The sequence below is a fragment of the Diadema antillarum genome, unplaced genomic scaffold (genome assembly GCF_040938485.1).
Source record: "Diadema antillarum isolate AM-2024a unplaced genomic scaffold, OU_Dant_1.0 seq00000086_RagTag, whole genome shotgun sequence".
NCBI lineage: Eukaryota > Metazoa > Echinodermata > Echinoidea > Diadematoida > Diadematidae > Diadema > Diadema antillarum.
The window spans coordinates 731,655-745,652 of record NW_027271178.1 but is presented as its reverse complement, the minus strand read 5'-3'; the positions used below and the strand labels follow the sequence as shown (position 1 = coordinate 745,652).

Below are 13,998 nucleotides of genomic sequence, written 5' to 3'. Positions count from 1 at the left end.
TCCTCACTAAATCAGAGTACAAAGCCAAAGGAATGTAAAGAGTTGGAAGCTGCAATATCACTTTGTTATAAATGGGTTTTGTGACTTTTGACCTTTTTATGAGGTTCCAATATGAATGTAGTACACTAGAAGCTTCATATTGACTTTCATTATGTCGATCAGTAACACTGTATGCCGTCTGCATTCAATGACAAGGAGGCATATTTTACAACTTTTATCTCCTCACTTGCTCTGACTAGCATACACTGGTCTTCTCTGCAAGCTGAAAGTGCTTATTTTATATAAGATTGATGTTGAAAGAAAGACTTAAAAAAAAAAACAACTACAAAATTATCTCAGTTCTTCATCTGAGTCCATAGAATGACAAATGGATGCAAGTGCCCTTTTTGTCAGAGTTCACTTTTCCTTCCTGTCCTGTCACCCACATCCTCATTCTTTGAAGGTTCATGAAAGGTCACCAGGTCAGCGAGGTTAAAAGGTCATGCTTTGGCATCACATTTTTCACTGTAGTTCTCTGACCCTCTGAAGCCATCCTCTGGCCTTGGGATGATTCCTAAAGGTCATCAGATCAGTGAGGTCATGCTGAAGTTCTCTGAACCTCTCTAGTCATCCTCAGGCTTTGGAAAGATTCAACGAGGGTCACCAGGTCAGTGAGGTCACATTAAAGTTTTCTGAACCTCTCTAGTCATCCTCGGGCTTTGGGAAGATTCTCAAAGGACACAAGGTCAGCTGAGGTCACAATAGAGTACTCTGAACCTCTCTAGCCATCCTCAGGCTTTGGAAAGATTCCTCAAAGGTTACCACGTCAGTGAGGTCACATTGAGGTTCTCTGAGCCTTTCTAGCCATCCTTAGGGGCCTTGGGAAGACTCTTTGAGGGTCACCAGGTCAACTGAGGTCACTGGGTCATGGTGTCCGCCATCTTCCTCTTCTTGGCCCTCCTCTGCCTCTCGATCTGACGCCGGAAGTCAGAGTCGGACTGGAGGTCATTCGGATGAATTGGTTTGGTATTTGTACAGCCTGGGAGAGGACACCTATATGAGACAAGAAGAGAGGGTCAAAGACAATGCCTGATGAACCAGGGTTTGTTTGCACTAGTATACAGGATGCGAATGGTAGGTACAGTGTGCAGAATTTTGATTGAGGAGAAAGGTGAGATGCTCTTTTTAAATGAGGCAGAGCTTCAATAAGACAATACTGAATGTTATATTGATACTCAAGACTGTTTTTAAACTAATGCTCTGGTTGACTAGATTTAACTTAAAAAAAAAAAAAAAAAAATAAGATTGCAATCAACGCTCTTCAAGGGTGTCAGCGATGCAGCTTTTGTCATCTCCATGAGATGCGTTGAAATTATGGCCCTGTTCGATTTCATGAAATTTTCCATCGAGATGTTTTTATTGCAACTGATTGACAAATTGCCCTACACTGTACATCAATGTGAATAAGCACTGAATTGATCAGTGTTTTAGAAGTCACCATGATACAATTTACGTTTATGCCCCTGTTGCATCTAAAAATAAACTTCTGTGGAATATCTGTGGGATTCCTGACATACTGAAAAAGTGGATATTTTGCTGTGAGTAAATTTTCGTGCTCGGCCAGGTAAGATGAGTTTCACATGTTTTTAATTCAGCAGAATCAGGACATGAACTACTGGAACAAATAGCAAGCAAAAATATTGTTATGCATGATTTTATTTTCGCACTAGTTTCTGGTTGTGCGAAATGGACAAAAATTTAAATGCCGCAAAAGATTTCCACTTTTAGAGTACAATATATATTACCCAGGGCTTCCACCTTTTATACAAGCTTACCTGATCTTCTTCTGCCTGTGCGTCAAGAGTTCGTCAATGGCCTGCCTGTCGTAGTGGTGGCCGCAAATCAAGTTGCGCAGCGGCTGGGTCATCTCCTGCTGAGTGAAGGGACACTTTGTGCCCAGCTCTGCCTGTGTCATCACAAGGTCCTCCTCCCCAAGAGACTGGTCTGCTGCCGATGACCCCACCCCATCTCCCTCCTCCTCCTCCTCATCTCCGTCATTCTCCCGTAGACCTGTACGACCAGACAGGTGGGCATGGACAACAACAAAAATCAGTGACTCTCTATAGCCATGGTCACACTGGAAAAACTTCGAGAACACTTGACAAAATTTGCTTGTCCGTTCATAATAGGGGCAGACCTCCCAACATTTCTGAATGAAAAATAGGGATTTGGCTCAAAAGTGGGAAAGAAGGAACAGTTTTCATTGGAGAGTGTAGTAAAATTATCAAGAAAAATAGGAAACTCCTACTAAAACAAGAGCTGGGAATGGTGAAAATTCAGATTCTTTCCTCCAAATTCAGAATGGTTGGGAGGTCTGATAGCGGGAAAACTTCTCAAAGTTTCAGTTCTCAATAAGTTTTCAAAGTTTTGGTCACTGGTGCACATGCGCAACGAAGAAAAAAAGTGCATGTGTCGGAGACACAGCAAATAGGAAGTGGACTGGTCACATGACAAACTTCGCAAACTTTTAGCTGATCCCAAATGGCAGAGATGCTGGAGTGTTTTCTTTACCAACTGGCATGAATGTATAAAAACCAACTGTTGAAACTAGTTGAATAAATCATCCCCAAATCCCAAATGTGTCACCATTGCCTTCCTGTTGGACTAAGGCACATTGATACACCCAAGTGGGCTTGCTAATCTACAGCTAGGTAAAGTTTGGATAGATATTATACACTAAAATGAAAATGCTTGGAAAGTTAAGCTAAATGCCTGGGCATATAAAGGGTTAAAGAATTGCAGACCACGCCCCAACAAGAAATCTGTTCCCATACCTTCTAACAGCTCCTCCCGCCTGCTCTGGAACTCCTTCAACTTGGGGTGCTTCTGGAGTTCCGCGCTGGAGTTGCCCCTCTGGAGGTCCTGGAAGGCAGTGTCCAGCATGGCCTGTACGTCCACATTGCTGTCCTCTGATTCTTGAACCTATTTCGAGATCGATTCAAAAGCAGTCAACTCTCTGATTTTCGCCATACAACAACACCGTCCAGGCAAAATTAGAAGCTGATATCTTGGTGGGATTGATAGTGATGTTAGCTAGGAACCAGAACAGTGCTTTCACTGGAGGAATACAAAGTCTGACATAGTCTACAATAGCATCTCAACCCAGAGATAATCTGTAAAAATATCACTTAAACATGAGCACTCCACTTCTTTGATGTGATTTAAATGCATGCTACTTCAACTACTGTATGTCACACCATCATTTGCAGTTCTTCTGAAATCATGAGTTTCTTACTAGTCGACTGTTGTTCACCAAAGACAAAAACAAGCAATATCAGTGCCTCTGTTAACATCTATGCAATATTTGTCATTTTAAAGGTGGGTATTCATTTACATTATTTCCTAGAAAAGACGACTCATTTCTCAGTCATCTAACCTGTTGTGGTTTTTGGACAGTAAATTCAAATGAATCATCATATTGCCCTGCAGGTACTGATTAACAACATGACTATGCTCGCAAAATACAATACAATGTATATGTAATAAATTGTATAAACATCGACCCTTTATTTTCATTATGTCTTATCTACCTGGCTTTTAACACTTCTCACAGCTTCTGTGAACTGCTTCAAGGTCCGCTCCATGGATGCGTACTCCAACATCACTTTCTCAAGAGCAGCCATGTTCCCCATGCAAGCATCCCCTCCAGGTTCTGGGAAAAAAAAAAAGAATGAAATATGAAGGAGTTTAGAAAAAACCTACAAATATTATTAACTATAAGGACACATTCCACTATATCCCGAAAAGTGCAGGACTCTGCCCCCTCTCCCCACAAAAAAAGAAAAGAAAAATATTACTCGCATTGAATGGACATTTGGGCAAGCATGAAGGTACTGTAAATGTACTCATACAATTTTTTAGGTGATTACTACAGTAGATTATCACCAATGGTATTTGTCAAAGAGTCTTCCTTTCTTTGTTTTTTATTCTTCTTTCTTTCTGCCATATTTTGTGGACAGTATATCTCAGAGTGCCTTGACCAACTAACCTCAATTTTCTTTTCTTTTTCTTTTTTTATCTGGTAACATGGCCATATCTTAACTCTACAAAACTTTTAAATTCGATCACTTTATATGCCTGACGTCACCTAGGCACCATTTTGTAATGTCCAAATAGTGCCAAAGATCAATCGTATCTTTGTAACTGGATATACAATGTAATTCCTATCTCATTTTCGGTAAACGTAAACTTCAAGTCTTGTCTGATGGTATTGCATAACAGATATCACTCAGGCTCTCCTGACACAGGCATTTGCGCTCATCAAAAAATGCTAAACATGACTTCCTGACTGTCTATGAGTATGTTTCACACAATTTTGAGCATTTCAAAATTTCAACATATCATATTCTATCTAATCACATTATACACTGTATATTAATATATTTTGGAACCCCAAGTTTCAAAGATGACAATTAGGAGTGACCGGTATTGGACCCCACATATCGCCCATCTCGTCGTGGTGACAAGATCACATCTAGTTTGATTTCTGATAGGCAAGCGCCCATTCATTGCACTTGCCCAACAGCAAAATTTTCACTGCCTTACTGTAAGCAAGTGGGCATGTGGGTATGTACAATGTAGCACCTTGCACTGTGACATTTGACACATACACAATATAAATATGGTCAGCCCGCCAATTTTTGATCCCGATTTTGTACCTTGCATCTGACCCATATTGGTAGCCACCTCCATGATGTCATTCATTCCGTTGTTGATGTGGTCTTGCACCTTTCTCAGGTTACGCACAGCTCCGTCCACAGCTGGCATCGCCATGGTGACGATTTCAATACTGTTTGAGGAAAGAAAGAGAGAGATATAGAGAGACAGACAGACAGAGGAGGGAAAATGTGAGTAAGTGTGGGTCATTATGATATGTGACCCGCTACAACAAAAGGATCTGACAGTCGGGGGAGGACAATTTTCTGAAAATGACATGACACATAACACAGCTCCGAAAAGTACTCGGTTGTGGAGATACCGATGATTTTATTACTGCAAGTCGAGTGGTTTAGGAAATCAGCGTTTTGAGAAAGCCGCCTTCAAAGTTTTCCTTCCGACACTATCATGATCAAGGGGAGACCACACAGTTTTTACCGCTGGACAATAGAAGGTACGCTCCTAGCAACCTCCGCGATGCTCATTCAAGCTTCTCAAAGTGCCAACAGTCTACACACAACCAATCAGTAACCAGGATGCCGTGCACTGACCAATAAGATCACTCCCTCGTCGCTAGGGGCGGGTCTAGCTGCAGCGCTAAATCCAAACCTTCGGACACGTTTCTGTTCCGTTGAAAGTCGGAAAAACGCTAATTTCTTGCCTTTCCTTTGATCATTTACTATATTAGCTTCAAAATTTTGGCATGATAGAGGATACATTATACAACAAAATTACGCCATAAACAAAAATCTGATCGTTTTGACCGATTTTGATGATCTGACTTTCCAACCCGATTTTCTCGGCTCAGCCATCAGCGACTTTAGGATCCTTTTGTTGTAGCGGGTCACATATGCTTGCAGTGTTCTATAAGTAATTGTTTTTGAAGCAGATGTAGGCCCTACTCTCTCCTTGTATGTTTCAGTGAAAGAATGCTGTAAAAGTGGCAATATTCACTCATTTCATGGCACCAGAAACCAGTGCGAAAATAACGACACAAAATTCTTTTTGTGTTTGTAATAATGACATTTGCTGGGTAAGTTGTTCTGACCCAGCAACCAAATGTCATTATTATAAATGAGAAGTTTTTCGCCTTCGACATACTTGTCGGTCAATTACGAATTGGTGCTTGATCAGTTGACAAGCAACCAACAAAAATAAAACTGAACTGTGGTGCCCCATCGCATCGTCGTACCCATTCGCATAGCGGTGCCCAATCGTCCTCCTTTTTTTGCTACTATTTGTGGTACCCGACGAGCTGACACTAAAAAAAAAAGGCCTCACATTTTTGGGATGCGAGCGCCCAATCGGCTGACAAGCAAAAAACAAGGACAAGGACAAGGTCCTCAAATTCTATGCTCCCAGCTACGTGGCGTCAATCACCAAACAAAGCCACAAAAAACACATTTTCACGGCTTTTTATTGTTTGTTTTTTTTATTGCCAAATTATGCCTAGCATAATGCTAGATACTGAAACGTCTAAAATTATGCCAGAAAGCATAATTATGCCAACTCTGGCAACCTCGGCCGCGGCCAGCATGCAGCACGCAGCAGTATCAGTGTCAGGCCCGGGAATTACCCCGGGTCAGCCCGGTGCGAGTGAGTGTTTGGGGTCGCCGTCGCGGTTGTGGGGCGACGCGGTGAGCCCAGGACCAATCAACCCACGAAGATTACGTTACCTCGCATAGGAGAGCCCATCAAGAAATCAAAGTTGTTGAGTTAATTAAAAGAATACCCACCTTGTCTAGTTCTTTGACCAGGAAATTCTGTAAACTTCAGTAGGGCGCACTGCACAATTACGACTGGAGTCTGTTTCCTAACACATATCAAAACATTCTTCACCATGCAGCCATTTCTCGGTATTCCCCGCTCCCCGATCCCCCCGCCCCGTACCGTGTGTGCAGCTAGCTGCGCGCAGCAGCAGCACGCAAATGCATGCATTCTGGTTTTCCCGCTGCTGCATGATGCCTGACACAAGCAGCGCGCCGACTACTTCAAAACATTGAACACATCACGCAGGCCACGTCAGAGAATCAAGGACGCCCTCTAGACAATCTACTGTGATTTTTATTTGGATCAAAAATTTATCCCGTAGTGATTAGGTTGAAAGAGCTTCACATCAGTGGCGGATCTACAGGGGGGGGGGGGGGGGGGGGGGGGGGGGGGTCGGGTCGGGGGTTTAAACCCCCTCCTTGGGCAGCCAGGTTAAAAAAAAAAAAAAAAAAAGCAAAAAGAAACAACGCAGAAACAAACAACAAAATTAATCAATTATTTTAAGACCATAATGAAACATAAAAGCACTTTTCTTGTCTAGAAGTTGTCAATTTCATAAGTGAAAATGCAAAATTATAATACACTAACCATATACATTATTATATCTATACACTAATATTTACTTATGAATAGATTTAGTGTATATCAAGATGCCAGTAGCCTCGCGTCCTCGAGTGTGTCCCGTGGAACATAACTTTAGTAAACCCTACATTTTTCCTTTTCTTTTATCCTTTCTAGTAATATAAGAATAATTTTTATTGCTCGAACAATGCGATTACGTTTTAGGTTCTAATGAATACATTTCAGACGAATGGCAAAATGAGAGTGGCTCGCTCGCTCTGTCCGTTATACTTATAGAAAAATGAATAGTTTGCATAAGTTATGATCATAGTCCTTCGCAGTGATTTTCTTAAATTATGTTTAATTCCCTAGAAATTTGCTTTTAAATGCTCTATAAACGCGACTTTTGTACTTTTGTACTCCGTTTTTACAAAAAATCCCTACCGTGGGAGGGGGTATCCCCCTCCACACCCTACCCCCCCCCCCCCCCGCTCGGTCGCTTCGCTCCCTCGCCGAGGATCTCACACCGTCACATGAATGTGCCCCCCTCGAGATTTTGCCCCCCCCCCCAATTATTTGGGCGAAAAAAGAGAAAAAATAGAGAATGCAAGTATGCTTAAAATCGCAAGCTGGCAACCCTAAAAATAAAAAATCTCCCTACCCTCGCTCGGGCTCGGTCGCTACACTCCCTCGCAATATCCAGCTCAGCCCCTGAAACCCCCTCCTTGGAAAAATGCTAGATCCGCCTCTGCACATGATTATGGGTATTTTCAGCCATATCAGAGAGTTGGCGTGTTTGAATAAAGTATTAGAGCCTACTACAGTGTATGTGCAAAATGACGTCACTCCTATGACGACATTTTGCAAATACGCTGTAGTACAATACCATTGTACATATTTTGCAAAATGATGTCATAAAGCATTTTTGAAATTGTACGCAGCTTTTGTGAAATGTAACAATTTTTAACACACAATTGTTGCGTCACAAAGCAATTCTGACATCGCGCACTGCTACCGTCTCTCTAAAATGTAACAATTTCCAAGAAAAAAAAATCAGGAGTGATGTCACAAAGCAATTTTAACATTGCGCGCTGCTCGTACCGTCAGTCTGTTAAAATAATGTACAGCTGTACTTAGTATGTTATTTCCTGTAAAGCAATTGTGACATCATAAAGCAATTCTGACATTACGCATTGCTTCGTACCGTCACGAAATGTAGTTTTTTAACAAAGCAATTGTAACATATCACAAAGCAGCCTGACATCGTGCGCTGTCTACTAGAATCCCTTCACAACTACCGTTTCATCACCGCAGGACGGTGTTATATGCACCCTGCATGCGAGCAATGCTTGCTTAGGTGAGATTTTTTTTTTTTTTCTGCATGTCTTTCTTCCTGTATAGTTTTTATTTTTTCATTTCATTGCGCTCAAATTCACTACAAAAGACATTGTGATGGTGAAGTACATTATTTTCATATTATAACATTCTAATGCAAAACTGCCTGTTGCCCCTTATTGTAAACGCCAATGTGTTGTAAGATTTTGTATTTAATTATTGTAAACGTCAATGTGTTGTAAGATTTTGTATTCAATTATGCCGGATAAATGGTCTCAAGTGGCCACAATCAATCAATGTCACAAACATAAAAGATAAGTCAAATTCACTTGTTTTGTTTTGAACTTGAAACGGTGTTACTTGAAATCATTTTGTTAGTATCAACACGTCAAATTAACACGTACAGCTTTGCCGTATCACTTCTACTGTAATAAATATCAATGGTGTTTTAATTTTCCTATAGTGTTTAACAATAGTGCATGCTCCTTTTTTTTCGTGTATTTTTTTGTGTGTGTGCTATATTGGTCACAACCATTTGCGCAATTTTGAAAACTATATAGATTGATGTTATGTATACCTAACTTGCACATGGTCGTGTGGAATCAACTATTTGAAGTCAAGACAGTGCATTTGTCAAAAGCTATTTGCCAACACAAAAAGATTAATAATACAATTGTTATACTAATCTACAAGCCTATACGAAAAGAAATTTTGCCCACTTTGATTTTGACATTCATGTTGTGCTTGACATGAATTATAGGCCTATAATGAAAAGGGCTCTTGTAAACAAGGATTACAGGGGCGGATCCAGGAATTTCGTAAGGGGGGGGGGGGGGGGGGCAACGAATTTTTTGGTGCTACTTCCGGGTTTCATCTCTTCTTTTTTCTTCTTTTTATTTCTTTTGTTTTAACAAGAAATAGAGAGGGTGCGCGCGCCCCGTGCGCCCCCTCAGAGTCTGGATCCGCCACTGGATTATGCCGGTAGCTTCACAATGAAAAGTATGGATATCGGGCCTACTTGGCTTGCATTTCGTGTCAGACTAAGAAATGCAGTACAAACATTTTTATTGATTGTAACCATCGCGTCAATTAGACTCAAGATGTATCATTTAATCACTCTCTGGTTATTTGATTTACATTAAAAAAAATAGAGAGAACCTGTTCATAGACGATAATATTTAGCTAAAAACCTTTGTATCCTCTAAAAGTAATCGTTATAACAGCTTATGACAAGACTGCAAAAAATTCGATGTTTATTGAAAAGAAAAATTTTTACCTTTTTCTAGTCGAATCATGTCCAAAAGTGGAAGCAAAAATGATGAAAGTTATTCACAAGTCAAACGAAGATATGTGAAGAGATTACGTCATCCCCCTTCCAATTATAAGTCCATGTGTTCCATGCAGCAGTATTAGTAAAATGCATCAGTGAAAGTTGGGGGAAAATCGGATAATCCGTTCAAAAGTTATGAATTTTTGACGTTTCTGTGCAGTCACTACGGATGTTAGTGAGAAGACTATACAGTACTATACAGTATATGACATTGTATGGTGTCACATAAGCGTGGCATGATGAAGGAAAATATAAAGATATTATAATTTCACAAAATATGACTTTTTTAAGTGCACATTTCCTCGACTTATCACCGTAAAAGTATTCCCCCTGCCTTCTGAAAGAGGCAAGTGTAATGAAATATTCTTTTATTCTGCGAGAAATGTGATAAAAATTGTGAATTTTCTTTATAATAGTTCTACACGTATGTGACATCACAAGCTCTTTAGTCTTCTCATCCAGTAGTGACTGAGCAGAAACTTAAAAAATACATAACTTCCGAATGGATTGTCCGATTTTCCTCAAACTTTCACTGACGTGTTCTATACTGATATTGCTGCATTCACCGCTCATCCCGCTGAAGGTGTATCTGTAAGGTCCTTCAATTGGATTGCTATATTATTATTACATGTGCCATTTGTGGAACTCTATACAACAGTTCTCGATGTTGCAAGAACAGAAAGGTTAAAATGTTCAAAGATAAAATGTGAAATTAATGTCACAAATCTTCGTATCTTATAAAATTACACGTTTTCTTAACCATCCAGCTACAACTGGAATATTTCTGAGGTATATCATTTTCCATATCACCTTTTGAAGGAGCGGGTCAAGTACCCTCCTGCTCCCAATATCTGCATGGGAAGACTCTACATGTATATAAAAGTTTGAGAACATTTTGAAAATATTGTCAGGTTTTACCCACACTTTAACTCACTGAGGGATTTCCACAGCTTTCATCATTCGTTGAATCTCCTCAATATAGTAATAATTATATTTTCTGGAATTTTCTTCTCAGTGATCGTACTGTGACACAATCTTAGAAGACAAATGTTCATTTCCCGTGATGGAGGATGCATGCTTTTTCTTAAAACCGGTTATTTACATAGTAGTATTCTGTATAAGTGTGAATAAGGATAAAAATTCGTAAAAGGGAGATCTGATATTTGATTCCCGAATTCGCGACGGCGCATAGGCCTACATCTCAAGCCAAGTTGTGTAGCCACGTAATGTCCCTGCTGAAATATTTGCAAACGAAAATGTAGGCAATGTCAGGGAGAGCGATAATGAAATAAGTCTTCAGACGATCGGGTGCGTTGATGATGATGATGATGATGATGATGATATAATGATGATAATAATGATGATGGTAGTGATAGTGATAATAATAATAATAATAATAATAATAATAATAATAATAATAATAATAATAATAACAATAATAATTGTTGTTATTATTATATTATTATTATTATTAATAATAATAATAATAATAATAATAATAATAATAGTTAATGATAATAATAGACATAGGCAGCCTTAATAAGGTAATGATTATTCGTAATAATGATGGTATCATTATCATCATCATCATCAGGATAATAATGATACTTATCATCGTTATAACACTATCTGAACACTGATGTTTATCTTGATCATTGCTACAATGAATTAGACATTTGATTTATTTCAGTTCCCTATATTTTTATACTGTATTTTAAAAGTATCTTAATTGTCCGAGAGCTACGATAAAGAGCATAAGTCACTAGTAACTATAGTGACTTATGCTCTCTATATGGTTTCTTATCTCTTTGCTTTGATACGGAGATGTCTAATCCCGTTGACCGGTAAACATTTCCAACAAAGGCGTACCCTTTTAACTGACGATTAGGGATCACCCCGTCTGTTAGATTGTGTGTGGATTTATCTGGCTTCATGTCGGAGCCCCATTGAATTACTAGTACTACAGTGTAGTAGTGTTCTCGCTAAACTCTAGCGGCACTTGTTACTATGGACAACCAACACAGCTGTTGACAAGCCGCTTGTAAACAACGTCCCAGCATGCACCACGGAAGTTACACGGCGAACATACGCGCGTACACTCGATACGTGCAATACTGCACTGATATGATACTGACCCTACCTACTCACAGCGCGAGCCCAGCTAGCTAGCCGCGGGTACTCTCGGTGTGGGCGCTCTGGCATTGCACACAGTGGCTAGTGGCTAGTGTGGCATATCATAAGAAGGTACCCACCCAAGAAACAGTAGGGAAGAACAGGCAACTCAACAAAAACAATCTCAAGAAACCTGCGTATTACCTCAAATAAGTTTAATAACTGAATGTATTAGGAAGTTCATTCCAACATATGAATTTGAAACCAGTGGAGATTACTGCTATCCCGCGAACATGACATTACAAGAAGAGGAACGTGTGCTTCGGAAACCAAGTTGTCCGCGGTCGTGCTGGCTGTGAGCTCCGAACTAGGCGAGGGAAGCCCTGCAAAGGGCGGAGGCGAGAATTGCTTTGCGGCTGTGGAACTGCACGGGACCCTGTCGGCTTGCGCGTCCATCGAGATCAGCTGCTGAAAATTTTGAAGTCCAGATTTTCTTTTGCTGAGTGGACGTATTGGTGAAAATATTCAAGATGACTGCGGTAACGAACGGCAAGAACATCTTCGTGTACCGGAATGGTGATGTCAACTTTCAGTGTAAAAGGATTGTTGTGAATCCAAGACAAGTGAAGAACTGGGACTCGTTCATCGAGCTCATGACAGCTCAGATAAAGGCCAAAAATGGTGGTGCGATCAGAAGAGTTTTCACGCCAACAGGCAGAACTAAAGTTACAGCTCTGGAAAAGATTGAAAACAACCACTTTTATGTCGCAGCTGGGGTAGAATCATTCAAAAGACACGAGTGAGTATTCTACTAACAGTAGAAATCTAGAGTGGTCTTAGTTTCTATTTTAAATTTGATTGGTTTGGTTACTTCTTAGGCAATGTCTATCCAGATCTGGTGAGTTTGATAAACTGTTCAGCAGGAATGAAAATCCATTGTAACTTTTGTGAAAGAACATTTGTATCAATTACTCTGTATTAAATTGGCTTCAGTAAGGTGTGAAGTAGACAGAAAGATCTGTCTGTCCGGAGGAGTCTTTTATTTTTTGGATGTTATTGCTCTGCTCCGGAGGAGGGGATCCGTGAAGCCAGACGCAGTCTCCTTGGAACATTTCCCCAACTACATGTACCAGATTGCAGATACAAACTGATCTTTCGGTCAAGGTGTTAAGTTACTGTCACTGATCAGTGTCTGCAATTTGGAACCCTAAATCTATATACTAGGCAGCCTATCGTATTATCAGTATAAATCTACTCTATATTCATTGATATTGATCAGTAGCAAGTTACTCATTTTAAAGTTTAAATTAAATGGCACTGAATTTAAGAAACTTAATACCAATAGCTGATGCTGCCTAAATTGCGAACCATGTTTGGAAAGAAGTAGAAGGGGAGAAGAGTACACACTTTCTCAATGCTGTTATTAAAAAAGGAAACCCACTTACTGTTTTATCAGTTCGAAGTATGAATATGGTGTTACAACGTGTTTAATTCAGTTTCAAAGTTTCATGCCTTCACAAACCAGTGTTCTCAGTGGTAATGGCATTCACAAAAAAAGGATGTTTTGGCCTCTTAAGGTCTATTAAAATTCAATTAAAAAGAAACAAAAACAACATTCATCCCTGACATCATTTCTAAATGTTGCAGCTACCTGATAGTGATGATTTTGAGGGGAAAGAGTCTAGAATCCAACATGGAGTAGAATTTCAGTTTTAATAAATCTTTTCTTGTGTAAGTTGTGGAATTCTTTATCATGTGACTAAATCTTTTCTGCACATAACATTGTGCATTAAACCGAAGTACTGAATCATGTAGATAACCCATACCTCATGCTTCAATTTGGGTGTTGTACATTGTCTACAAAATGTGGGATATTATCTATGTATTTTACAGTGGCATTGTAGTTTGGATGAAGGACAGTTACCTGTAATGTAAGTCTGTATACCTCTGAAACTCAACAAACTGAAAAACTCTGATTCACTCAATGTGTTTTTAATTGGCAACATACAGTTGTTGTTTTTTATCTCCCCGAATTCTTATCAGCATCTGCTACAATACATGTATAGGAATTAAGTCTTAATCCTTTAATACTGTTAATGTGATAAGGAATGATTTGACTTGTCAACCAAGAAAGGATGATGCATTTTTATTGATCATACAAAGTGTACAATATGAAAATGCTAAAGAGGAAAATG

General features: G+C 39.6%; 1 protein-coding gene across 1 annotated transcript; it reads right to left on the bottom strand.

Moving 5' to 3' along the window:
- Positions 1 to 843: 843 nt before the first annotated feature.
- LOC139726504 (E3 SUMO-protein ligase NSE2-like) lies at positions 844 to 6,542 on the bottom strand. The gene is made up of 6 exons (XM_071637460.1): positions 6,432 to 6,542; positions 4,698 to 4,828; positions 3,570 to 3,691; positions 2,814 to 2,961; positions 1,815 to 2,049; positions 844 to 1,032 (listed from the first exon to the last, which is right to left on the bottom strand). Exons 2-6 carry the CDS (start codon positions 4,810 to 4,812, stop codon positions 897 to 899), a joined length of 756 nt encoding a protein of 251 aa, XP_071493561.1. The 5' UTR covers positions 4,813 to 4,828; positions 6,432 to 6,542; the 3' UTR covers positions 844 to 896.
- Between the last annotated feature and the right edge of the window lie 7,456 nt (positions 6,543 to 13,998).